Raw genomic sequence first — 26,674 nt, 5'->3', positions numbered from 1 at the left:
AAATCGTCTGCAGCAGTCACACCAAAACCTTGCCCCACAAGATAAAGATACATAGAGCCACATGGCTCCACAGTGCTGTCACATTCATACACCAGAGGAGAACCCCACCCTCCATATCATGGCCACATGTACCATCACAGGGTCCCTTACATCCACAGGGTCTTGCACAAAAGCCCTGACTGTCTCTGGTGGCAGGGCCCTGGGAGCTAAGTCCCTCCCCTGGGGTGGCTGGGAACAGCAGTCCCGACTTGTGTCCAGGGTGGGTGGGTACCAAGGCCTTCCAGTCCCCCATCCTAGGTAATAAGCCTTGAGAGCTGTTACTGACCAGAGAGTGGGAGGAAGCCAGATTGGGGGGGCAGTGGGGAGAGGGAGGGTGGGAGCAGAGATAAATGTTAGCTCATTTCTTCCGTAATTAGTTACTCCCTCATCCCCGCGTTGTAATTGTGAACAAGCTGTAATGTTTAATTAGTCTGTAAATGAAACCCCAATTTCATAATGGCCTGGCTGACAGAGCTAAGTGAGCAGGGGGGAGGCAGACGGGAGGTAATAGGGAGGGCCCGTGGTGGGCAGGGTGTGGGGGGGGGGGGGCGCTGGGGAGCAGGCTTGTGGGCCCACCTCCTCTCCTCTTCAGCCCCAGCCTGGCCTCTGTTGGGGGAGGCTCTGTAACTGATCCAGTCCTTGCCCCCCCCCCCCCCCCCCCCGCCTTTAACATCCTCTCCACCGACCCTTCTTACCAGAGAAAGGAGAGGGAAGGGAAGATTCCTAGCATCTTTCTTCCTCCCTCCCTCCCCTTCAGTTCTCTGGTTAGGATACCACAGTCATAGCCCAAACTAGGTGCCTCTGGTTGGAGAAGCTGACTCTTGCGGGCCCAGACCTTGTGACTCCAGCAAGGATGATTCTTCCTTCCTAGATCCAACCTTCCCCCTCCCTAAGTCATCCTACTAATAGGCCCTTGCTTGCTTGCACCTGGGCTTCAGGATCTGCTCCGACACCTCAGGGAGCCAGTGATTGGCATAGGATAGGCTCCTCCCCCTCCAGTCCGACTGCTAAACGGAATCAGCATCCGCGTGCTAGGCGGACATCCCGGGCCAGACGTTCCTCTCGGTAGGTATCTCCGCAGACTGCGATGAACGGGAGCTGCCGCAGGGGGGAGCCCCCGGCCCCACCGCGGCCTCATCGGTCTCTGCCTGTCTCCCCCACAACATCCTCACCGTCTGTACGCGCCCCCGCCCCGCCTGCTGCAGCCATAAATCTCAATTTACGAGGGCGGCTCTGGTGGGGGAGGGAGGCAGCGCCGCTAATGACGGCTCCTCAGCCGGATTTTTCATGTTGCACAGTCATAAATTTTTAAGAACAGCATGGGCAGCACGTTAGCGAGTTATCGAGGCTGCCTCCATGCTGGCTGCCTAGCTCTGAGAGAACAGAGACCCAGTACGGCAGAGGAGGCGGTTGGGGCAGGGGTGGGGCCCGGCAGTCAGGCGAGTCTGAAGGCAGGGGTAAGGCTGGGCCAAGCGGGCAGGCTCGCCCGAGCCTTCTCACAGGGCGGGGCAGTGCTGCTGGGGCAGCCCCGAGCCAAGGACAGGCACACGGCTGGGATCAGGCACCTGGGCACACAGACCGTGGCGTTGGGAGGTGCTGATGGATGCCTCTGCTCCAGGACTTGACACCATGATGTACAGAGGGCCTGGAGACATATGGATTTTCAAAGTGGCCAGTTTGAGTAGAATTACAAACCCCTGACCATGTGCACAGTGAGATGTCTCTGCCCTGGTTCATAAACAAGGTTCCTTTTAGGGTTGTTCTCAAGAACTAGGGTCCCTGGACCCACCAAGGGAGATCCCTAGGGAAATCCCCCCCACAGAGAGGACAGATCTATAGATGTTCTGGAGCCAGGCTGACCTCATTCTGGTTCTGGCCCATCACTTCAGGTTGTGTGGTCCTGGGTAAGTCACTCACCACCCAGGCCCTTTTTCTTCCTCTTTAAAATGGGGTTGATGGTGGCTCCTGCCTCTCAGGCTCACTGTGAAAGTACTGTTAACACCCTGAGTAGCACGTTTGTCTATTTAAATCTCTGGGAAAGTTTTGAGGGGTGTACCCAGGGAAGGATCTTTGTGGGAGATGGTGGGGCATTGGCTTTCGTGCAGCCATTCATTCAGAAGGTGTTTGCTGGGGTCTTCTCGGTGCCCAGTCCAGTGCTGGGTTTTCAGAGGTGAGGCAGGTGCCTTCCTGGGAGGTGACGTGAGCACGGTGGCTGAGGCCAGTCGGGGTCCCCAGCCCTGGCCTGCCAGGGCCACACCTAAGCCTCAGGGTGCTGAGAGGCCCACACTGGCCCCCTCAGAAACCTCCAGGTCGAATGCTCACCTGAGTTTCCTGATCTGTGCAGCTGAAGGTTCGTGATCTTGACCACCTCTCCGGTGTCACAGGCACAAGGTCAAGCAATCAGATGCTGCTCAAGTCAGTAGAGGTGGCGTGAGCGTGTGCTTGTACCCAGGAGGGCTCTGCGCTCACCCACTGGCACAGGTGCTGCTCATTCAGGGAGAAGAGCATTCCCAGGCTGGGCCTTGCTGGCAGAGGGACAGTCCCCTGCCCCTTCTCAAGCCACTCTCCTCGTGCCCTTGTGCTGCAGCACAGTGCCCTCCCTCATTTTCTAGAAGCTGCCATGCCTTTGCTCACCTCAGGGCCTTCCCATGTGGCTTTATTTTCCTTGGGAGCCCCCATTCCCACCCTTGGCCTAATTAAGTCCCACTCATCCTTCAGAGCACAGCTCAGTTTGCTTTTCAAGGAAGCTTCCCTGACTCCTGGCCTTGGTCAGCTCCCCTCCCCTGTACACTCCCCCTTTGGAGCATCCCCTCACAGGCTTCATTAAGAAGCTGTTTAGTGCCTATCTCCCCCACTAGATTGTAAGTTCCCTGAGGGCAGGAATTTGTGTCTGTTTTGTTCCGCTTGGATCCCCCAAACGTAACATAGTGTCTGACTCTCGTGGGTAGGTAGTGAATACAATGTGTTGTTTTGAATTGAGTTAAATTGAGTTGAGACCGCCCTGGCCCACCCCTGGGTGCCAGGGCAGAGGGAGGGGGCTAGGGAAGTGCCTGGAGCTGAGGTGGTTCCCATTCGTCCTCATGATTAATTCACAGCCACACTGTGATAGAGTGGGCTTGTCCCCAGTCAGCGCCTCCGCTGGGGCCCACCTGTTAGCGACAAACAAACAAAGGGGATAAATAATGCATTGGGAGCTGAGCCAGGCAAGGCGGCGGTATTGAAATTAATAGGGATTAGCTGAGCAGCTTGAGGATGAAATATTTACCAGGTGGGACTGGGCTTAGGGAGGGCAGCCCCCCTCCCAGAGTCCCCAGGCATAGCCAGGCCCTTCTCCAGGGCATGGTTGGTGGGGACTACGGAGCCCAGCACCACTACTTCCGCCCCCAGATGTCTTGGTTCAGGACAGGCTGGCCAGGTTGCTGAGCGCTCAGGTCCCTGCCTGTCTCCTGGCACAGCAGGTCTTGGGGAAATTGAAGGTACTAGGAAGGAGTGGAGGTGGGGAAGGGGCTGAAGCTGCCGGTATGTTGGAATCTGGGGAAGGACCATGACTGATTTTCAGGGCCTGGGCCTGTCTGGGCTTCAGGTGGCAGATGTCAGGGCTGGAGTAGGCTCACCTGTGATCTCGTCCTTCCACCCTTCCCCCTTTCTTTTTCTCCAGTCCTTTCTTTCCTGCACTTAATACATGTTTACTGAGGCCTCTGTGGAGGTAACACTAGTGCCCTCAAGGGGGTTGTGGTCCAGCAGGAGGTGACAGAGGCAGTCACATGGAGGAACATCGGGTGCTGTGGGAACACACAGAAGGGGTTCCTGACGCCAGGTAAGACACCTCAGAAAGCCACAGCAAGCCTCCGTCCCTCAGGACTGATGAGGGGGGCCGCTCCAGCCAAGAAGTGGGGGAGGAGCTTCCCAGGCAGAAGGAAGAGCATGTGAAGAAGAGCCTGAACTCCACGGTCCGACAGGAGAGTGGGAAAGATGAGGCCTGAGAGGGACATCTGGGCAGATCCCCAGAACTTAATGTAGGAGCTTGGACGCTATCCTGAGAACAGTGAGACGCCATTGGAAGTGGGGGTGATGGTTGTCTATTGTTTTCATTATTAACTCTTAAACTTTTTACTTGGGACTCAGAAGCCTTTCTCACCCAGCTTTCCATAGTGTTAACGTCTTACCCAGTCACAGTAAAGCTATCAGCAGCAGGCCAATGACACTGGTACTTTACTATTAACTAAACCAAAGACCTTATTTTAATTTCACCAGCATTTCCACTGATGTCCCTTTTCTGTTCCAGGATCATTGGAGGGGTTTGAGACAAGGGAGTGAAATGACCAGATTTGTGGCTTAGAAGGACACTATAGAGGAGATTGGTGGGAGCCCTAATGTGATGAGATGAGAGAGGGTGGTGCCCTGGACCAGGATGGTGGTAATATGAATACAGGTTTAGAAACTGTTGGTAAATACATGGTAAATAAAGTTTAGGGGTGGATAAGTTTGCCCAGGGAGAGTGCAGAGAGTAAAAAGGCAAGAAGGCCAATGACCACCCTGAGCAACACGCACCTCTTGGGGTGGTCAGGGGAAAAGGCAGGCACAGACAGGGGGCCTGGAGGAGGGGAGTGGAGAAAAGGTGGTGTCACTGAAACCGAGGGAAGAGTTTCAAGGTATGAGCCAGTCTACTGAAAAACTTCCATTGGACTTCAGCCCTTTGAGGCCGTAAGGATCATTAGAGAAAGCAGTTTGGTAAGGCACTGGTGGGGGAATCAGATTGCAGGGTGGGAAGGAAGGAAATGAGACTTTCGGCTACGAAAGGGAGGAAAGATTGGGTCTTAGCCAAATGGGAAAAGGAATTAAAGGGAGCTTGTTTTTAAAGATAGGAGAGATTTAATATATTTACGTGTTTACATGAAGGAACCAGTGCAGAAGCAGCAACTGAAGCTCTGTCAGAAAGCGGGTTCCTCACAATGTAAGACCCCTGAAAAGGCAGTTGGGTTAGACTCCAAAAGCCAGGTGGAGTGGGGGGATGGGCTTCAGAAGTGACATCAGGACAGTTCCTCTCATATCAGGATGAAAGGCAAGGACTGGAACAGGTGCAGGGGGGTGGCTTCTGTGTTTCCTGTGAAGTAGGAGACAAGGTTGTGTGGATGAGGGGGTCAGGGTCGATGTTGGGGTGGGGGGTTTGAGAGTTGTGGAAAGTAGAGAACGTTTGAGATTGTCACTAGGAAGGGAGAGAGAGCACGCGCACTGATCAGGCACACAGGAAGGGGGTAGCTTCATACACCCATTTGAGGCTGATGACTGATTTTATGAGTTGTGTGAATCTGTAAGGTTGCAGTTTTCTCCAGTCACACTCAGCCCAGATGCAAGCATAGAGAAGGCACAGTTTGGGTTTTTCCAGGCAAAGGTGATGGGAGGAAAGGGGAGCAAGACAATTGAGACTATTGGCAAGAAAGGACCAAGATGATGGACCATGGAATCCAATCTCCAAAGCGAGGTGTATCAGTTATGTTGCTAGGACAGAAACTGCTTGGTATGTACCCAATAGCCATTGACCTTTCTTCTCACTAAATAGAGCCCCTGGATAATTAGGGGCATCAGGAGTATACCCAGTTAAGACTACTTTCTTTTTTTTAGTTTCTCATACAGCTAGATGTGGTTATGTTTCTGAGTTCTGGCTAGTGAGATGAAAGTGTGTGGGCCCTCCAGGAACAGTGCTGAGAGGGAAATGACTCAGCTGGAAAGTACATTATTCTTGCTTTTTCCTTCTTCCTCTTTCCTAAAATGCGAATGTGATGATTGGAGCTTCAGCAGCTATTTTGGACCATGAGATAACCTGAAAATTGGAAGTGACATGCTAAGAAGGGCAGGGGAGAAAGAAGAAGCCTTGAGTCTCATGACTTTGTGTTGACATGGGACTTTGAAAAAGTCAACTTAAATTGCAAGTCACAGACCTAATAACCCTTTCTCAGTAAAGTTGTATTTTCTTCCCTCTGTTTTCAGCTGAGTTCCTATCTAAACTTGACTCTTTTAGCCTTTATGGTAACATGGCCTGTGTCCTGAGAAAGAGTTATTAATAGCCTAAAATAGTGTCCTCGTTGCCCTTTGCCTTCCTCCATCTGTTTTGTCATTCTCTTTCCTGCCTTTACATCCTTTATCAGTTAGTAAACTTTTGGCTACAAGAAAAAGAAAACCCAATTTAAATCTTAAATAATAAGGGGATTTATTACCTTACAAAAGAGGTAAGGTGATCTTAGGGTTGGTTAATTCAGCATCTCAGCAATGTCAAGGACCCAGATTTTTTCCCCATTTTTCTGTTCTTTTATCTTCAGCATGTTCTTCACAGACTAACTCCTCTCAAGGTTGGAAGATGGCGTCTGCATTCCCAGACATTATGTGCAGACATGAAAACATCCAGCAAAATATAAAGGACTATTTTCCCCTCATGGTTCTCTTCGTAAGAGTGAAGAAATTTTCCGTGAACATCTTTCAGCAAACTTACTGTCATATCCCAGTGGCCAGAACACTTGGCCGCTCCTAAACCCATGGCTTGCAAGTGGGTAGGATCCCACAAATGGCTCAGACCATGGAGGTTCCCCTTGGCAGGGAGGGAGGAGCGGGCTCCACCAGCTTCCCAGAAAGGGAGTGGCTGTTGGGTAAGCAGTCAAGAATGGATGGGGAAAGAGACGAAGCCAGTAGAGGGATGTACCTGGAGAGATGTATCTAGTCTCGAGGTTCCAGTGAGATGAAAGGAAAAGCATGTTATCATTAGTAACTAGCAATATTTGAATTTAACTTTTCAAAGGAAGAGCAGTGGAAGATGTTAACAAGGTGGAGGGTGTGACTGTGGAAATGGGTGAAAATAATAAGGTATAATGGAGACGGTTGTTAGTGCTGAGGTCAGAGAACAATAGGCTGGCAGCAGGTTTCTCAAAGAACAGGATGTAGAGGCTGTGACAGCAGGGCTGTCGGGAAGCAGGTAGCCATGGTCTGAATTGATAGCATGGGCTCACGGGAGAGGCCTCAGAGATGCTGCTGGCACATGGGTCTGGGGCCAGGTCACCGGTGCCTGGGACGTGCAGACAAGTAGCCTAACCTCTCTGTATCCCTGTGTCTCCATTTTGGAAAGAATCTGCCCTCATTGGTTAGGCCATTCTGGAAGAGGGTAAAGCCCTGCCACTTTCCTGTTGGAGCCACTCAAGGACCCCCAGAAGACAGTCCCACAGGAGACCATTAGGGACAGGGTAAGGTGGAAGTTTGGTTGGGGCAGAAGTGGCTGCCAAGTACGGCAGATGTGCTCAGCTGTTCTCAGTAGCCGCCTCTTCCCCTCTCCCCTCCCAGGTCAGGTCCCCATCACTTGGTTATCAGGCACTTTTAGCTGTGGCCTCCAGAGCAAAGAGGAGGGTGAGGCTTCTTGGCCCCTCTACCTGGATGGGGCCTTGGCTGAGGACGCGTGGGGGGAGGCGGGCACCCGGTGTAATGGCCAGAGCAGCCGCCCTGTTACTACGGCGTATTTCACTTTTAATTCTGACATATAATGTAATGATCTTTTTTAAGGCCCGATGATATTATCTGCCTGACTAGATTATTGAGTCTTCATCATCTCCAGATAAATTTATGGCCAGGACGAGGCTCAGGATTTATCATCAGTCAATAGAGCTCGATACTCTAACAAGGCGTGTAATAAGATATACATATTTAATGATCCAAGGGGAGGAGCGCTAATGGGAGCCCAGAGTGAGTGGTCCACCGTCGGGGCTCTGCCCTAGGGCTTCCATAGCTGGAGGGGTTTGGATGTGGTCTTTGCCCAGTGGTTCCCAACTGTGGCAGTTCTCAGGACTGCCTCAGTCTCCTCCTTGTCAAGAGTCCCTAGGGCAGACAGGGAAAGGGAGAGGCACTAGGGACAGCGTCAGAGCTGGGGTCCAGAGGGCATACACGTGCCCCACTGGGAACTCCTGTTCCTGCTCCCAGGCCTTGGAGGGGTTGGGGTGTCCTTAGACCTGTATGTCCAGCCCCCTGAGCATGAGGGCGGGCCCACAGAAGGCGGGAGTGCCGGGGCTGCGTGCCCAGCCTGCGCTGATGGTGACGGATGGTTTTTCATTACAGTCTCTCAGGTCCTGCCCGCGCCCTGTGTGGAAATTCTATTTATTCCCTAATTTGTAAAAATTCCCTCTTTATCTGATCCCAATCAGGGCGGGGTAATTGGCTCTCTGGGGCAGCGGCTGGGGTCCTTGATGAAGAGCTATGTGGATGTACCCAGCCTGGCCCCCGCCCGGCCCGCCACCAGGGCCCACAATTAATAATGATTTGCAAATGGCAGACAAGCAATAACACAGAAAGATGTGGCGTCCGCGCTGCCTCTTCATTTCCTCCCCTTGCAGATATAAATGGCCACAGAACAAAAACCCAGCACTATAAATTCTGGAATTAGTTATTCACCAGGATAAATGGGGCCTGGAGCCACCAGCCCCTCTACCGCCACCCTTCTTGCCTACTTTCCCCAGTCCGAGTCTGTCCCCAGGTGTGTTCCTAGGCCTTGCCCCTGGCTCTCTCCTCTGCTTCTTTGGCTCACAGCTCAGTTCCCCAGCTTGTTCCTAGACTCTTCTCCACTGTAGCTGCCCCTTCCTGTGTGGCCCAGAATTGGGAGTGGACACCTGGGTCTGTAGTGTCCTCAGCCTCTGCCTCTTCACATTGACCTGTCTGGCTGCCCAGTCTGGCACCTGTCCCCACTCAGCACTGGGGTTTGAAAGGCGTTGACATGTCCTGCCAGGCCTGGGAGTCTGGACCTGGGTTAGCCTTGGGTGTCTTTGGCATTTGGGTCCTGTCCAGTCATTTGCCTGGCCAAGTCTGAGTTGGGCTCCTGGTGGCCAAATGTTCTATAAGTGATGCTGTGCTTACTGGTCAGGCTATTGTGGGCTGTTGGCACAGGCGTTTCCGGGCACTGTGCCCTCTCGGCCAGGCGCATCCTCTCCCCGCCCCCCAAGTGGCTGTGAGCTGGCGGGTAATGGGCGTGTAATGGCCTCATTTCCATGCCCGGCCTCCAGGAGCGGCGGTAAGTGTTTGATTGCCTTAATTTCCAAACACATCATTATCCCAGCTTTACCAGCGCTTAATAAACACTTTATGAGGATTTTTTAAAAAACATCTTCGGTCCGCATACTTCTCTGAAGTGATAAACTCTAATTAAGTCTAATATTTAAAAATATGGTAATGGTGAGTTGTTTGAATAAGTGGACTGCATTTCTGTAATTTCATTATTACGTAAAACACGCTAATTATTTGGAGCGCGCTTATTACGGAGAGAGAAATCGCCTGCTAATCAAGATGAAATTGCCTTTTCCCCTTATTGTGGAACCACCGTCATCCTTCACCATCAGCCCTGTGGCACCTCCAGGCACCTCAGTGGGGCGGAGGGGGGATGTGGGGAGGGGCTGGAAGAAGGGGTCACTTTGGAGTTGAGGCTATAAGGGCCCTGTCTGGGGGGAGGGGCAGGGAGCTGTGGGAGCTGTGTCGGTGGGGAGAAGGGAATCTGTGCCTGGAGGGTGTGTTGGGTGGGCCAAGGTCACCCTGTCTAGGGGCCCAGGGGATTGTGTGGGCCACGTCGGGCAAGGAACAGGGGTTGGGGGATATCAGGGTATTTCTGTTGGAATAACTATTATTGTTGGATATTGTTGGAATAATAACACCACTACTACAAATAATAACTAACCCAGCCACTGTTTTAAGCGCATCACAAATAAAAACTCATTTCATCTTTTTAACAACCCTTTGAGGGAAGTAGTTGCTACAATTATCATTGTTCCCATTTTAGAGAAGAAGAATCGGAAACAGAGAGGTTAAAGTACAGTAATTTGTTTCAAGTTCACACAGTTGTTAAGTGATGGAGTTTGGTTTCGAACCCAGAATCTAAGGATGTACAGGGGCCCTCTGCTGGTTCAGTCCTGAGTGCCCTGCCGTGGCTTGCTTGCTTCTGAGCTCCCGTTTGCTGTTGCATCCTGAATTGCACCCAGCTATAGCTTGAGACGCTGGCCCCCAGCACTGAGTTGCTGACTTAGCAATAAAAATATAGGACACCAGTTAAATTAGAATATAAGATAAACAGCAAATAATTTTTTAGTGTAAGCCTGTCCTGTGTGGGGCTGGGAACATATTTGATCTGGCAGTCCCACTGACACTTTGTGCTCAGGCACACTGCTGCCAATGATGACAGACAGAAAGAAGTGGAGACAAAATGAGGTTCTAGAATGTTGACACGCGCCAGGTTCTTGCTCTTTTTTCGTTGTCATAGTTCCTGCTCCTTGCGCTGTTATCTCCCCCCAGCTTTGCAGGTTCCCTGCTCTGTGGGCTCCAGCCCCGTTCCTCACCAGCTCCTGGAGATCACTCATAAGGTGTGTTGCCAGGCTGAGCTTTTTAGGCAGGAGGCCTCAGGTTGTGTCTGAGTCATCCTTTAGGCCGCACTGCCTCACAGCCCTGTAAGGTCAGTGGCTTGTCACCCTGCTGCTCTGGGTGTCCTCTCAATCTGGTTTGCCTCTTTGATCATTTCACGTTCATTCTCTTTCCTGGCTCCGACAGATCCATGTGTGGGAATTGTATGTATGATAGAGGTATCATTTCAAAAGCATGGGGCAGGTGTGGACAGTTCAGTCAATGGTGACAGGACAGCTGGCCGTCCACTAGGGGAAAAATAAAATTAGATCTTCTCACCACATATGAAAGTAAATTCCAGACAGATTAAAAAGTTAAAAAAGTATTTGAAGAAAATACATGATAGTTTTATAATAACATCGGGATAGAGAAGGCCTGTTTAAGCAAGATATAAAGCCCAGAAGCCATAAAAGAAATGCCCAATAAGTTTAACTGTCTCATAGAAATCTCAAGATAGTACATCCAAAGCTAAGTTCATCACTGCCCCAAACCTGCACCTTCTCTGGTTTGCCTTATCACAGCAAGTGGCACTCAGATCCCAGACTCATCCCTCCTCCAGCCCTCGCAGTCCCCTTAGTAAGTGTTGCAAATTCTATTTCCTAAAAATCTCTTGCCTCCATCTGCTTCTCCACATCACCAGTATGTCTCCACCTCCATTTCCACCACTGCTGGACTAGTTCTGGGCCACCATTTCTGCCCTGGACCAGAAATACAAAAACAGTCTGCTAGTTGCTGTCTCTGCCTTCCGGGTTAACCACCTCCAATCCCTGAAAGATAATTCTGAAACACAAATCAGGTCCTGTCATGCTTCTCTTCAAACATGAGCGTCTCCTCATCATTCCCAGAATAATGAGATTATAAGCTCCTTAGTTTGGCATTCAGGGTTCTGCAGGGTTTCCCCTAGACAGCCACTGCTGACCTTGCCGTAATCTCGCGACCTTATGAGTGATCTCGTCTCGGCGCTCCCGTCTCTTATTCTTCATCACCTACCACCTGCTCAACTTAAATTTAGGGGGGACGCTCCACATTTCCCCTCCAGAAATGTGCCTTTGCTGTTCACTATGCTGAGAACGCCTCCCCACCTCAACCCGTTTGCTGGATAGCCCTCTCCACATGTTTAACCTCATCCTCCGAGGAACCCTTTCCTGATCCTTGGACTGAACAAAGTGCCCTTTTTCGTGCCTCCTTTTCTCATAGCACTGTTCACACTGCACCACTTATAGATACAGTCTCTGACCTCATCGAGGGCAGGGAGCTGCAGAGTCTGCAGCCCTGTGGCCCAGCATGGCCCTGCACACCCAGCACACAGATGGTGTCAGTGTGTATTTGCTGAATGAATGAGTGCATGAATAGATGGCCCTCCAAGAGTGTCCTTGGGTCCCTTCCCTCCTGAGGGTAGCCCTGGCCCAGGCTCTGCATTCTGTCCTCTGCCGTTCAATTCCCAGACAAGTGCAGCCAACTGGAGCTTGTCAGCCTTAGGTAGAGTTGCCCTGTGTGAGGTCTTACCACCTGTCCTAAATGATCTGAGCCACCCTTCTACTAGCACCTACTTTGCCACGCAGGTATTTGACTACCCTTGGACCCAGCCAACAAGCTCATCCTTTGTTAGGTGCTGGGCCCACTCACCTCTCTGAGGGATTTATGGAGCTGAACCCCCACCACCCCATTACGGCCTTGGCAATAGAAAAACATTAAGAATTAGTTCCAGCATTAAAAATATTAATGCCCCAAAAGAAGAGGGCAGTCTTGTCACAAGTTGATGATCCTGCAGGAACATAAAAACAGGTTAGTCTTCTAGAATCTGGAGCTGAGGAAGACCTACTCTTGGGGGGCCTCCACTGTGGGCACAAGGCTCCCTGCCCCTGACCCCAGAACAGCTGCAGTAGCGCAGTGATATGCCACAAGGTGGCCCCAGAGCTTTGAGCAGAGGACTTGCGAGGATGTCGTGTTGTCACCAAGCTCACCTGGTGCTCTCTCTGAACTTACGGTCTTTTAGAAGCCCAGATTTGTCTCTGTGCTGATCAGTGGGTTGCACTGACTCTTATGTCAGCTTCCAGGGCTGGAAACCCGGCACCGCCATAGCACTGACTTGCTGGGTGAGCTGGAACAAGTGTCTTCCCCAGTCTGGGTCTCTTCATTGTGGTGGGCCAGTTGCAACGTTAGACTCCAGAATCCCTGGTGGACAGGGTCAGTAGTCAGAGTTCGTGGTGCGAGTGACAAGTGGTTTCACTAAGTGTGCTGGCCCTTATGTCATCTGTGCCACAGACTGTACAGTATATACCTTCTCACCGTTGGGTCATCCAGAAAACTAGCATCCTTCCATTCCCTTCAAGAAGAGAGGAGGTATTCCAGACATAAAGCATGTGCAGACATGTGGGTGTGTCACCCGTTCAGTCCTCCCAGTAACACTGAGGTAGTATCTGTTGTCACCCCTAGTGAACCTGAAGTTTGTAGAAACTTGGCACTTGCCACAGGGCACACAGCCAGTGGGCAAAGTTAAGACTAGAAACAGGGCTGACTCCAAGACCTACTTTGTCATTTTCAGAAGACAGTAAGTGGTTCCTTGAGGTTGGAATGTGGGGGTTGGGGGTAGAGAGTGGCAGGAGACCAGAGAGAGCAGGGATCCATTTTTGCAGAGCCTTTACCTTGAAGTCATAGTAAGGAGTGTGTAGACTTGAAACTGAGGGCAGGGGAGCCACTGAAGAGGTTTAAACAGAAAAGAACATGACCAGATTTGTGTGAGAAATCACTTTGGCTGTAAGAGAATGAATTAAGGGGAGAAGAAAGAGGACCAGCTGCTGTTGTAAGAGCAGGAGATGATGGGGTGTGGACTGGGAGGTGGTGCCAGAATGAAGGGAAGTAGATGATGAGACAGAGAAGAAGATAAAGCCTGCAGTTCATGCTTGATTGGATTTGGGGAGAAGGCAGGATGTCAGGCTTGAATCAGGTTTCTTCTGGGACATTTTGGAGTGCCATTCACTGGGATGGAGAACACTGGGGAGTGAGGGAGCTTGGGGGAGATTTAGTTCACTGCTGGACGTTTTGAGTGTGTATGGATATCTAGGAAGAGATGTTCCAGAGGCATTTGGATCTGTGCTCTGGGGCTCAGGAAAGAGGCCCAGACTGGAGACAGCAATTTTCAGAAGTAGCTGGAGCTCAGGATGTGGATGAAGTCATCTGGTGTATAGAGTGGGGAGAGGAGAGGTTGGGCGAGACTGGGACACGTGGACCTTCGCCCAGCTCCAGACAAGGCACAGGTGGGAAGTCAGCGCTCACCCACTGGATGGCTGGTGGCCTGGGGGGAGGGGTGGACACATTCACTTGGGCCAGGGGAGGCAGATTGAGCGATTTGTCCAGCAGTGAGGGAGGAGCCAGATGAAGTCAATAGAAAACTAATTTTCTTTTCTGCTGGAAGAAATGAGGTGTGTGGCCGCTGGGTAATTGCAGATAACGAGGGGACTTACTCTTAATATGCACAGCGGCCACGGTCCCCAGAGTGCTGGAGACAGGAAAGATTGGAGGTGCCCTGACAAGGCCAGACTTATTTGGGAAGAAAATCACCATATCTTAGCCCTTCCAGCAGTGCCATCACAGCCCCTGGACCCTGTCATGAACCCTCCCCACTCCTGGGGCCCTTCCTGTCCCACCCCCATGCCTGCCCCTGCCGCACAGCCATTCCTGCCCCATTCCCCTTCCTGTCGACTGCCTAGCTCCTCCTGTCACAGCCCCCGCCCTCCACCCTCTACCCCTACAGCACAGGCATACACACTAAGGGAGACAAACGATGGGGCCTCAGCTGAGCGGGGCGCGTGTCCGGCCCATAAACCACAGGGATGGGTCACGTCTGGAGTTGCCATGGCCGCCACTACCCACCCATCTGTCTTCCCACTGTTCTGCCTCAGGCCAGCCCTCATGGCTTCCCAAGTGCCTGGGTCCTGGGTCACCTCTCTGTGCCCACATCCACCGTGGCTACATTCATATTGAACTCTGAGACAGGACCCTGTGTGACTTGTCTGGCCTGACCCAGAGAGCTTATCTGCCCTGTGTAGGGTCTGCATAGCTGGTGTCTGGCGGATGATACAGGGCCTGGCCTGACCTGACCAGCCTCCTCCTAACTCCCACAGTCCTTTTCTAACTCTGGTGGGTCCCCTTTCCTAGTCTAAGGTCCTGGCAAGGGCAGGCTGGGCTCAGTGGAAGGGGTTGATCCTTGACAGATGCAGGGGCCTCCTGACCCCACCTTGACCTTACCACCCCCCACACACGATTATGACATCGATGTACATGCTTCTGCAATCACAGCATCGATCCCATGAAGGCGGTGGCAGCTGAGGTCCTGGTTGTGGCACAGGAGCACCTATGGGAGGTGGGAGAAGGGTAGAAGAGGCAGGTGAGGGAGTCCTGGCCCATGACCATGACACTGAGGCTCCAGGAGTACCTGCCCCTGTGGCCACCGGGGTCTAGGACAGTTTTCACTGTGGAGTTTCTCATGAGAATCAATACTGAGGAAACTGCTGTGACTAGCAGGCGCAGACGTCCTTAATCTGATACACGGCCAGAGACAGGGCCGAAGCCTGCCCGGGTGGGAGAGGCAGGGCTTGGGCTGAGCTACACAGGCGTGTCTGGTAGAAGGCTGCTGGCCACGATGGCCCCTCTCCACTGGCCTGGGCTGCACAGTTGCAGGCACCCAGCGGATAGCTGCTGGAGCACGTGAGCCTGGGGCCCCGGCCCGGAAGTGCCAAGGCTTGTGCCTTGTCACCAGTGATTATTGCCTGGGCCACATCTCCCACACACACGCAAGTGCCGGCAAAGTCACCCTGGCCGTGGGCGTGATGAATGGCCGCACAGTAATGAAATGGAGACATCAAGGCGGGTGGCGGGAAGACGGAGTGTGGCGGACGGGCCGTCCCCACACGACGGCAACAAGAAGGATCGCCCAGCGGCCGGGGGCCGTCAAGGGAGAAATTACACATTTACTCTGCCTTTTTCTTACTGCGACGGCGCCCATACATCACCGCTGGGGCCGGGGCGGGACACGCCGGCCAATTTCCAGCATGAGTTATGGGACTGAGAAACATTGAGACCAGGCTTCCTGCCGGCCCAGCATCACCCAGCCCAACCTGAAGCTGGAGATGCTGCCACCTGGGGATAGGACCCCCGGTTTAGAAGCTGTGGTTCCTGAATCTGAATTTGCTTCCCACCCCCACCCGTGTAACAGCACCTGTAGGCCCACAGGGGAAGGATCTGGGGCCCATCTGAATTGTCTTCTCTTCCTCTTTTTAGATGACTGCAAGAACATTGCCAACATCATGAAGACACTCGCATATCGAGGCTTCATCTTCAAGCAAACATCAAAGCCGTTCTGACTGGCCGAGGATGGGATGGGGCAGGACAGGGTCGCTGCTTGGCCCAGCCCAAAACCCTTCTCTCCCTCACCAGAGGGGCCAAGGGAGAGTGGTACAGCTCTAGGTCCAGAGTGTCCCCCAGCCCGCCCTATGGGCTTGTGCCCTGGGTAGGGCTTGGCCACTTGGCCCCTCTGGAACAGACACGTTGTGCCCCTCCCGCCCCCCCCCCCCCCCCCCCGACCTCAGCCCAGTAGCAGCCTCTCCCATTGTGGGCCTGGGCTGGGGGACCTCCTCCTCAGCGTCTCCTCCCAGCACACAGGCTTCTGCTGGGGCCACCGAGCCCCCTGTGCCCCCTCCTTTCTGTAGTGCATGGTGTGTGGTGCCCCCAGGGCTCCAGGACAGATCAGGCCCCACCTCGTGTCCACCCCCATCCCCGCTGTGAACGTGCCACTGAATAAAGTCGGGGGAATGCGGCCCTGGGTGTGTGTGTGGGCCAGGTGGTGCCGGGCCGGACCGTCTGGACGTGCAGGGGTTCGAGCATGTGCCAGGCTGCCCTGCGCTCAAGGCCACCCGTAGAGCCGGCAGTCACTGGATCACCTATGAGACCCTCACTGAATACGCACAGGGCCCCGGGGACTGTCTGAGCACACGGCTGTGTTTCAAGCAGCCGGTATCTACGGTCACTGCTGCGTGTGAACCACGGACAATCCTGGATACAGGTGTTTGGGCAAAGCTGGTCCGTGGCTAACGGGCTGCTAAGGGCCTCAGTGCAGGCAAGCCCAGTGCTGTCCCCGTGGAGTGGGTCTGGTGACCCCCTCCTGCCCACCCTCCCAGCCAGCGGCATGAGACGTGGTGGGAAGGAAAAGGAAGCAGCCCAGTCCAACTCAGCAGCTCTATTTACACAGCAGCATCCCACACCCCGGGTGGCTCCTCACGGCTTCTTGGCTTTCTTCACAGAAGAGGAGCTGGAGGCCGACTCCCGTCGCTTCCTCTGAGGAGACACAGAAGGTGCTGAGGTCAATGGCCCCCAGCGCTGGATTCAGGCTGGGTGCGTGTGTCCACGCTCTGCAGTCAGGAGGGTGCTGCCCACTGACCACCCACCCCCTCGTTCTCAGAAGCCCTCAGTGACGCCCCCTGTTGTGGGCCCTCGAGGGGGTGGGGCCCACGCACGCACATGCACGTGCTCCCGAGCAGGCCCAGTGCGCGCGCTCCCAGCCTGTCCAGCCTCTTACCGAATTGGGTGTGAGGGGTGCGCCCACCACATCGATGATGGTGTCCTTGCTGGGGTCAGGGCCGAGACCGGGTTCCGGCGCCGCTGGCTCGGCCGGGGCTAGGGCCGGGCCGGACGCTGGTGTGGTGGGGCCCCCCAGCACGCTGGCCCGGGCCAGTGCCTCGTGCCGGTGCCGCAGCATCTGCAGCTCGTACTCGCAGTTGGCACAGGCCTGCTTGAGCTCGTAGAGCAGCACCAGATCACTCCGCAGCTCGTTGAACATGTGCACCAGCTCCTCCGTGGGCGTCGGGCTCAGCTCTGCGGGCAGGTGGGTGGAAGGCACAGGGGCAGAGCTGAGGTGTGATAGGCTGGCAGCAGGAACTGCCCACCACTGCCCGGCCTTCATCCACAGCCTCAGGTCGGCACATCCTGAGGGGCCTGGCCCCTGCACTCACCCACACCCAGCTCCAGCAGCATCTGTTCCAGGGCCTTGATCTTCTTCTGTCCCACAGAGCTTGGCAGCTTCATCTGCAATGACCCAGGCAGCTAAGCCCTCTCCCCGACAAGTGGTTTAGAATGGAAGGGACTAAAGGCAGTGGGGGGAGTGGAAGAGATGTTAACCCCTAGAGGCAGCTCTGGGTCACAGAAGGAAACAGGCAGTAAGCAGAACAGAGTGACAGCTGTGAGCTCAGCCTGGCACCCCCCGATCCTGGTGCGTCCGCCTCCACCTGCTCCAGCCCCACGACCTGCAGCGTTTGGGCTGCAGAGCCCAAGGCCCAGACACAGCGAAGGAGGTGACTCACGTACCCGCTGGCTCCGCAGCGTGACGCCTGCAGACTTGAAGTCTGGGAACTTGATGCCTGCAGTCTCAGGAACGGCCTGAGGGAGAAGGAGTTACGGAGACCAGGGTGTCATGGGGAGCGGCCCCAGTGTTACTCCCAGCCCCCTGCCGGCGCCACGTGCTCTCAGAGCCCTCCACCCTGATCTGGGCTGTCTCCACACCGGCTTCTCGGCCTCCTTCTTCTGGGGGAGCTTCTTCTTGGGGGCCTTGCGTTCCGTACGCCGCTGCTCGGCAGTGGTGTCTGCCGCCGTTATCAGCTTCTGCAGGTCCTGGCTGCGCTTCTCCCGCTCCTTCTTCCGGGCCTCGATCTTGCGCAGCTCCTGCAGCAGGTACTCCTCCTCCGCCACCTGCGAAGGAGAGAGGCTGAGAAGTGTGGGAGGGTGACGGGGTGGTGAGAGGAGACGGGGAGACAGAGGGGTGCTGGGCTGTCTGTGAGGGAACCTGAGCAGCTGGGGATCGTGAGGGAGGTGAGGGCTACGGAGAGCAGCGTGAACTGGCCCCACTAGTGAGCACACGCACACGTGTGGCCGACAGGACTGGGTGGGGGTGGAAGAAGGGGAGCTGGGGTGAGGGAGCTGTGGGTGTGGAGGAGGGAGGCAATGGTCAGGGGGTTTCAGGGCACGGAGGAGAGTCTGGGGGACTCGGGGCTGACCTGCTCTGGGGTCCGGTTATAGAGGCGCTCCAGCTGTTCCTTCCGCCGTCGCTCGTGCCCGGCATCAAATACTGGGATCTTGAGGTCTGTACCTGGCACGGCCCGCACGTTGGCAAGCTTGGCACAGATGTGGTAGTACCGCTCCTTCAAGTCCTCCACAGAACGCTTCTGAGGATAAAGACATACAGAGAGGGAGGATGAACACTCAAGAGACATGTGGAAAGGAGGGCATGAAGGCAGTGGGCCTGCCAGGCCTGGGGGGTGGAACCACACGCAAATGCACGATACCAGCTTACCTTGAACTGCTGGTGGTCATATCGGTCATGGATAACAACAAAACGTAGGTCAAAGCGGCGGCTGAGGTCAAAGAGGTGGTCAGTTTCTGCCTTTGTCCAAGCGTCGTCATGAAGATAGAGCTGGTACTCCTGCTCTGAGTACACGGGCACCTGCACCGTCTAGGGCATGGCGGGACGGGGCACACCCCTGTCACGGCACATCCCGCAGGCTCCAGCCCCGTGACCACAGCCCCTCCTGCTTATTGCCAGACCCTGGGCTGGACGAGAGCAAATCCTCTGCCTGGGACCCTGCACAGGGCACCTGGAGATAATGTCTCCAGAGTGAGAAAAGAAACTTTGCCTTGACCAAAGGCCCTGGCAGGCTTCAGGACTGTTGCCCGCCTCTGAATCCACTCCAGGACCAACCTCACCATGCCTTCAGCTCCAGAGCCTTGGTAACAGGACACATGCTCCTGACCCCATGGTTAAGGTGAGGGGCCCACATGTAAGTGCTTCGGTGGAGTCCAAAGGTCAACTCTGGAGAAGGGCAGATGGCTAAATTTTGAAGGCCCAGGAGCCCCAATCAACACTTGTCTGAAGCACTCCTGCCACCCAGTGGTGACAGGGAGACTTGCAGCTCCCCCAGAGCTGCCCAAGGTCACATCTCTATGGAAAAGGCACCTGCATCCTACCCCCAACATACACCCCCCCACCCCAACACCCATGCCCTGGCCACTCTCCCCCATGTCCCGTCCACGAGACCTCCCTCAGGGACAAACAGCACCACTACCAGCTGCGTCTGTCAGAGACCCCTGGAAGGAGACACTAGGCTGGACCAGGGAAGCTTCTCCATCAAAGACCACATTGGCTCTGAACCTGCTCTCAAAACCTTTATGTTCAGCTGCCTCTTGGACATCTCAAACTGAATATGTTCAGGTGATACATGTTAACTAGACTTACTGGGGTGATCAATTCACAATAAATACAAATACTGGATCATTATGTTGTAACCAGAAGCTAATATATGTATGATATATAGTAATTATACCTCAATTAAAAAAAAAAACCTTAATATGTTCAGTACTGAGCTTATTGCCCTCACTCAAACTCATATCTCCCCCAGTCCAGATCTAAGTCAGTGTCACTATCTTTAATTCCTGCCTTTACCCCCGACCGCTCCCTTTCCCATATCTGTGGATTTTACCTCCCAATTCTATATCCCCCTGCCACACCCCCATCCAGACCACCACTACCCCTTGCCTGGGTAGAGAAACAGCCTCCCCACTGGCCTCTCTGCCTCCATGTAATCCTCTTCCAAGCAGTTCTCCATCTGTAGCCAAGATGTGACCTCTCTGAAACATTGCTACTTAAAGGACAGCCCTTGGACCGGTGCTGTTGCAAACTTATCACTGGTCTATGGTAAGTACAGAAATTGAGAATAAGCATTTAGAAACCTTTATAACAATTTTACAGCAATCATATGCTGCTAAATAGGAAGAAACATGGACCTGTATTTTTGTCTTTTCTTATAATTTTACTGTCTTTATTAGTCTCTGATGAACTGGAATTTTTTTTTTAAAATGTCCTTCATCACATATAATTTGAGAAGCACTGTCCTAGAATATATATCTGATCGTGTCACCCGTCCATCCCTTACGAAACCCCTCAAAGGCTCCCTGCTACTCTGAGATGAAAGTGCCTTCTAGATAATTTGCAAACTCCTCAAGAGCAAGGGTTGTTTGGTTCATTTCCTACCTTCAGGGTTCAGCACAGGACACTGTAGGTATCAATGAATATTTACTGAGTCAGTCAACAGATGGTGAATAACCTGGCTTCCCTCTGCAGCCACTGTCCTTCATGGACCCTAAGTTCCAGCCAAATGACTAGCAGTTACTGGAATATACCAGACTCTCCCCTCTCAGCTTTTGTTATTCTTGCCTGAAATACCTTCCCAATTCCACATTCCTTCTACCTAGGTAACTTCTCATCCTTCTGATCTCTTTCCATTTGGTTAAGTATCCCTCCTATGCATTTTAATTCCATTTAATTAAAAAAATATACTCAGGAACTGTGTAGCCAGTCCTGCTGTCAAGAAGCTCACCATCAGGGAATTCCCCAGCAGTCCAGTGGTTAAGGCTCAGTGCTTTCACTGTTGGAGCCTGGGTTTGATTCCTGGTGGGGGAACTAAGACCCTGCAAGTCACATGGCGTGGCCAAAAATAAAAATAAAAAGAAGCTCACTGTCAAGCAAGGAAGATGGTCATTAATTCAACAAATATTTATCATGGGCCTGCTAGCTCTAAGCTGGGGACACAATGCTGAATAAGACAGACAGGGGCCTTGCTTTCTCAGAGCTCACAGTCCAGCTGAAAATTGAGTACAGTGCTGCAAATTTGATGACAAAGGTATGCCTAGGGTGTAATGAGTGACACCTGATCCAGCCTGGGACAAGGGTTGTCAGGGAAGAAGTAAATGAGGCCTGGTTCAGTCTTAAGGTTAAGTAGAAGTGAACTGGTGAGGGAAGGCGCTGGGGGGAATCCTAAGCAGGGGAGCCACATAAACTGCGATGAGAGAGAAATGGCCTGATGTGTGCGGGCTTGGCCGTCAGGGACACAGGGAAACAAGAAAAGGGCGAGACGGGAGAGGCCTGAAGAGAGCCTGGAGAGTCGACAGAGGCGAGCTGCTGCAGGCTTTGTGTGCCCACTAAGGAGTCTGGAATTCATCCTGTGGGTGATGGGAGCCAGTAAGGTTAATTTTAAAGAGAGGAGTGAGATGGTCAGGATTCTCTTTTACAAAGACCACCCTGGCAACAGTGAAGACAGAGGGGGTGAAACATGAGCCTGTGAGACCAGCTGGCAGGTTTAAGAAATAATCCAGGTGGGAAGTGAAGAGACCTGAAATAAAGCAGTACCAGTGGAAGGTAGAGAAAAGGGCATGGACTTGAGAGGCTTTAGAGTAAACATAGGATGTGACAACTGCCTGTGAGGGGTTAGGGAAGATGCTGTCATAGGTAACTCCTGTGTTTCCAGCTTAAGCAAGAGAACGGCTAGGGAGCCACAGACTGAACTTGGGACCCCAGGAATGAGCAGTATTGGAGGGAAGACTGTTAGTTCCCTTTACTTCGACTTCATTCTCCACCCATAGTCACCATGATCTTTCAAAAACTCAAATCTGATCCCGACACCTCTCTACTTAAAATCTGCAGTGGCTCCCCAAAGCCATCAGAGCAAAGCCCAAATACCTGAGCCTGGCTGCCAAGCCCTGCCTGACCCGGCCCTGCTGACCTCTCAGGTCGCCTCTCCCACCATGTCCTACCTTGGACTTCAGGCTTCATCACCAGGCAAACGCCCGCAGCATCCCCCACATATGACTGATTATGACTATGCTTTTGCTCACGATGTCCCCTCTGCCTGAGCAAGTCACTGCACTCCTTTCCTACTATCACCTGGTAACATCCTTCAAGGCTCAACTCAATACCATATGACCCAGCAATCCCACTCCTGGGCATATATCGGGAGAAAACTCTAATTTGCAAAGATACATGCACCCCTATGTTCATAGCAGCACTATTCACAATAGCTAAGACATAGAAGCAACCTAAATGCCCATCAACAGATGAATGGATAAAGAATATGTGGCACATATACACAATGGAATATTACTCAGCCATAAAGAGGAATGAAATTGAACTATATGTCATGAGGTGGATAGACCTAGAGTCTGTCATACAGAGTGAAGTAAGCCAGAAAGAGAAAAATACTGTATGCTAACTCATATATACGGAATCTGAAGAAATGGTACTGATGAACCCAGTGACAGGCAAGAGTGGAGATACAGAAGTAGAGAATGGACTTGAGGACACGGGGCTGGGGTGGGGGGCGAAGGGGAAGCTGGGACGAAGTGAGAGAGTAGCATAGACATATATACACTACCAACTGTAAAATAGATAGCTAGTGGGAAGTTGCTGTATAACAAAAGGAGATCAACTTGATGATGGGAGATGCCTTAGAGGGCCAGGACAGGGAGAGCGGGAGGGAGCCGTGGGAGGGAGGGGATATGGGGATACATGTATAAATACAGCTGATTCACTTTGGTGTACCTCAAAAACTGGTACAAGAGTGTAAAGCAAATATATTTCAATAAAGAGCTTAAAAAAAAGCTACAGAAAAAAATATGATACAAATGAACTTATTTACAAAACGAAGAGACTCACAGACAGAAAACATATTTATGGTTACCAAAGGGGAAGAGGGGGAGGGATAAATTAGGAGTTGGGATTAGCAGATACACACTACTGCATATAAAACAGGTAACCACGGTCCCTACTGCATAGCACAATGAACTATATTCAATATCTTGTAATAACCTATAATGGAAAAAAATAAGTGTATACACACACACACACATACACGTATAACTGAATCACTTTGCTGTACACCAGAAACGAACACATTGTAAATCAACTACACTTCAATTAAATTAAAAACAAACAAACAAACAGAAACAAACCAGACTCGAGTCAAGCTCTAACTTCTCCAGGAAGTTCCCATGACCTGCAGTTCCTCCCAATACAGCATGTATCCCACCAAACTGTAATTGCCCGTGCCTCCCCGCAGCTTCCCAACAACACGGAGAGTTTCTAGAGGGCAGATACTGTGTCTGATTCATTTTTGTGTCCTCAATGCCTCGGACTTGACTTGGCATGGAATAGTATTTACTAAATACAAAATGAACACTCTTTTGTCTTCACCTCAAATTGTCTCATCCAACCTTCCCTCCCCCAGCTCGAATCTCCTACCCCTTTGTTATCCCTTCTCAATCTTACATCTCTAGCCTCTCCCTCCACTGGACCTGAGGGGCCTAACGATGGTGGTGAGATGCAGGAAAACCAGTTTGGGACATGGGGGGAGAATGATGGGTCACACTGGGACATACTGAGTCTGAGAAGCCTGTGAGCCATCCAGAGGGAGGTGTCCAGGTGCAGGTGGATATACTGGCTGAGGGGAAAGAAGTCAGGACTTGGGAGTCCTGGATTCAAGCCTCTAGTGCTTGCAGGCTCGAAGTCTATGCTGCTCCATGTTGCAGGGACTGCGGGGCCATATTGTGAGTGGCTTAAACAACAGCCTAGGGGATCCTAGCCCAGCCCGGCTCTTGCTTCTCACTGGCTGGGTGGGTCTGGGTAAGGCCCTGCTCCATCTGAGCCCCAGTAATCTAGACCAGAGATAATTCAGCTTGGACTAGGGTGCTGGCATAGAGAGTGAAGAACATAGGCAGATGTGATTTATTATAGAAACAGAGTCAGCAGGACTCAGTGACTAGATGTATCACTGAGGTCTAACTCAAATGCCAGCTTCTCAGAGAGGCCCTCCCTGACCACCCTATCTGTCAGGCCTCCCCTACACCTACAAGTTCACTCTTTATCTCATGTCATATCCTGGTTTCATTTTATTGATGGCTCTTATCTCAAAGAACCCAGCTTATCAGCTTACATGTTTGTTATCTGTCTTCCCCTACCTTCTTTGTCCCAGTGTTGACTGAATAATATGAGAGCTAAGGGAGAAGCTAAGTGAAGGATGATTCCCAAATTTCTAGTTTGGGCAACTGGGTGGATAGTGGTGTCATTCACTGACGGGGGAACAAAGGGAAGATTATGAGTCCTGCTCAAGGGTATCCACTTGATCTGAAGTACCTGTGGGGCCTTCAGGGAGAGAGGTAAGCAAATGCTTGGATATATGTGAACCTCTGCTCTGGACTGGAGAGACTAAGCTGGGGTTAATGGCATACAGAGGGTAACTGGGGTCACAGGGTAAACGAGACACACTAGAGAGAAAGTAGGGAGTGAGAAGAGTAGAGCACCTAGGACACAGCTCTGAAGAACAGTGACAACTGAAAGGCCAAGGCAGCACACCAAAAATCAGAGCAGCTTTAGAAGAGGACAGGATCCCATGGACAGTGAAGACCCACAGACTCCCAGCCTGCAGGTATTTGCCCCAGTGACTGAGTGGGTAACCATGGTTGAGACCGGGCCTGAGAGTGCCTCTGGAGCCAAGTAGGAAACTGGAGAGCTCAGGCAAGTGGCTCAGAGTAGGTGGACAACCTTGGCCTACATCCCAATGGTAGTGGCTCACCTTATTGAACCTGGCAAAGGGATAGTCTTTGCCCTCCTCTGCTGCCCGTCGCCAGTGGAAGAACATGGCTCCATCCTTGCGAGCTGGGTTGGTGAATGGCATCCATTTCCAGGGCCGCACCTTCTTGGAGCCCAACTTGGCCTTCACTGTGCGGTAGCCTTGACCAGTGTCACTGGGTAGCAGTGGGGGTGCATCCCTGGCAGCAGGGTTTAGGGAGGTAGGAGATTAGAGTCAGAGGTGTGTAGAGAGCCTTTGGACCCAGGCTGCTGATCTACCCTAGAGCAAGGAAGTCACATCCTGGAGTAACACATCTGAGCTCCTGCATCCTACTAAGCAAGCAGGAGCCCTGAGTGGTGAGAAAACTGGCTTGGGAAATCAGGAGTTAGGGACAGGCAGGTTGGTCAGGGATCAAAGCCTGGGGGACCTGGGAATCTAATACTTGCTTCTTGTCAGAGTAGAGCAGTGCATAGACCTCCCGGTGCATGCCCTCAGGCCTCTTGAAGGTCAGTGTCTCGGAGGACTTCTTGGACTTTTTCTGGGAAGGGAAACCACAGGAGAGGAACCACAGCCTAGACTCCCTTCCCTGAAAATTCTTTAGCCCAGCTCAATCCCTGAACAAACCAGCACCTACAGGTACAATGACACACACACACACACTATGACACAAAATGACACACTGTTAAGGTACAGAAACCAAGTCAAGGGGCACCCGGGTCTGAGCAGGTCATTCCTCTCCACAACCCTACCTCACAGAGCCCGATCTGTCAGAGCAGAAGATACTTTTCTAGCATCTCTCAGCATATCACATCAACTTGACGCCTGCCCCCCCAACATCCCACAAGCATCACACTCTCTTGGTCCCCACCAGTTCCCACGGGTGTCCCACCTCGTCCATCCCATCTCACCAAGGTGACACATATTCTCTATCCCGTTATGTCACATCTTTTACCGCCCATCTCACTAGAAGTGGGACACCTCATCTCCCCGAGCCCTCTTCCGTTGTCACTCCTCCCCACCACTTCATTCCCGCTACCCAACGCTCTCAGGAACCATTGCTACCTTGTCCGGATTGATAATGTCCTTCTTGCTGATGGTCCCAGAGGCTGCATCCCCCTCTGGACCCCCGAGTTCTAGAATGTCCCGCACATCCGCGCCCGTAGCCATAGCGCCCGAAGGATAGGGGTGCGCCCCGAGGTCAAGGGTCAGTGCCTGAAGAGGGACCAGGCTCAGATCAGGGAGCGGAGCCACTGCAGCCCCAAGTGGGGGCGGGGTGAAGAGGCGGGCCGCGAGGACGAGAGTGGCCCACGGTCAGGTCGGGGCTCCGCCAGTGTGCCTCCTCCTGGATCTCCCCTAACGGCCCCAGCTGTCTCCTAAGCCCCAGCGCCTCCGCACCTAAACTTCCTGACTGCGGCCCAGCGGCTCCCCTATCTCCGCAAAGCCGCGGGCAGAAACTTCCGGTTGTGCGCATTAGAAACTAGCCGACAGGAACACTTCCGATCGGTGCTTAAAGGAAACCGAGCCGGCTGGCAACCCGGTGTGAAAACTACTGACCGCGCAGAGCCTGCCGCATTGCTTGGCTCCCAGGAGCCCGCCCAGTTCCTGGGCTCCCTGTTTTCTGGCATTTGCCCTCTTCGTTGCTCTGTCGCGCAATGAAAAGGGAGTGCACAACTTTGTGACCTTGGAAGTCACTTAGTTTCTCTGAACTCCTTTTCTTCACTTTAAAACAGAAATTGTCATGGTACCTGCCTAAATGAAGTGCTGATAAGCCATGTAAAACT

At 52.7% G+C, this 26,674-nt stretch overlaps 2 protein-coding genes across 20 annotated transcripts in view; one reads left to right on the top strand and one right to left on the bottom strand.

Annotated features, from left to right (window-relative positions):
- The window catches only part of ERI3 (ERI1 exoribonuclease family member 3), a 124,002-nt gene extending 107,740 nt beyond the window's left edge, over positions 1 to 16,262 (top strand). For all 17 annotated transcript variants that reach the window (XR_009049147.1, XM_057708615.1, XM_057708563.1 and 14 more), the window contains one exon: positions 15,730 to 16,262. Coding sequence is in view for 16 of the 17 variants with exons in the window: in XM_057708615.1 (XP_057564598.1) it covers positions 15,730 to 15,812 (83 nt within the window). In the remaining variant the exon portion in view is untranslated. The remainder of the gene's footprint in view (positions 1 to 15,729) is intronic.
- A 407-nt stretch (positions 16,263 to 16,669) lies between these two features.
- DMAP1 (DNA methyltransferase 1 associated protein 1) lies at positions 16,670 to 26,370 on the bottom strand. Of its 3 annotated transcripts, none has more exons than XM_057708460.1 (10): positions 25,956 to 26,370; positions 25,340 to 25,431; positions 24,897 to 25,092; positions 18,791 to 18,949; positions 18,495 to 18,662; positions 18,004 to 18,189; positions 17,809 to 17,880; positions 17,457 to 17,529; positions 17,024 to 17,319; positions 16,670 to 16,782 (listed from the first exon to the last, which is right to left on the bottom strand). In XM_057708460.1, the coding sequence occupies exons 1-10, from the start codon at positions 26,058 to 26,060 to the stop codon at positions 16,723 to 16,725; spliced, it is 1,407 nt and encodes a 468-aa protein (XP_057564443.1). In that variant the 5' UTR covers positions 26,061 to 26,370; the 3' UTR covers positions 16,670 to 16,722. The 3 variants fall into 3 exon arrangements, with proteins under 3 accessions (XP_057564443.1, XP_057564445.1, XP_057564444.1); XM_057708462.1 differs by having other exon boundaries at positions 25,340 to 25,523; positions 25,956 to 26,346; XM_057708461.1 differs by lacking the exon at positions 25,340 to 25,431 and having other exon boundaries at positions 25,956 to 26,346.
- Positions 26,371 to 26,674: the final 304 nt, after the last annotated feature.

The sequence above is a fragment of the Hippopotamus amphibius genome, chromosome 1 (genome assembly GCF_030028045.1).
Source record: "Hippopotamus amphibius kiboko isolate mHipAmp2 chromosome 1, mHipAmp2.hap2, whole genome shotgun sequence".
Taxonomy (NCBI): Eukaryota; Metazoa; Chordata; class Mammalia; order Artiodactyla; family Hippopotamidae; genus Hippopotamus; species Hippopotamus amphibius.
This window is presented reverse-complemented; position numbering and strand designations above follow the sequence as displayed.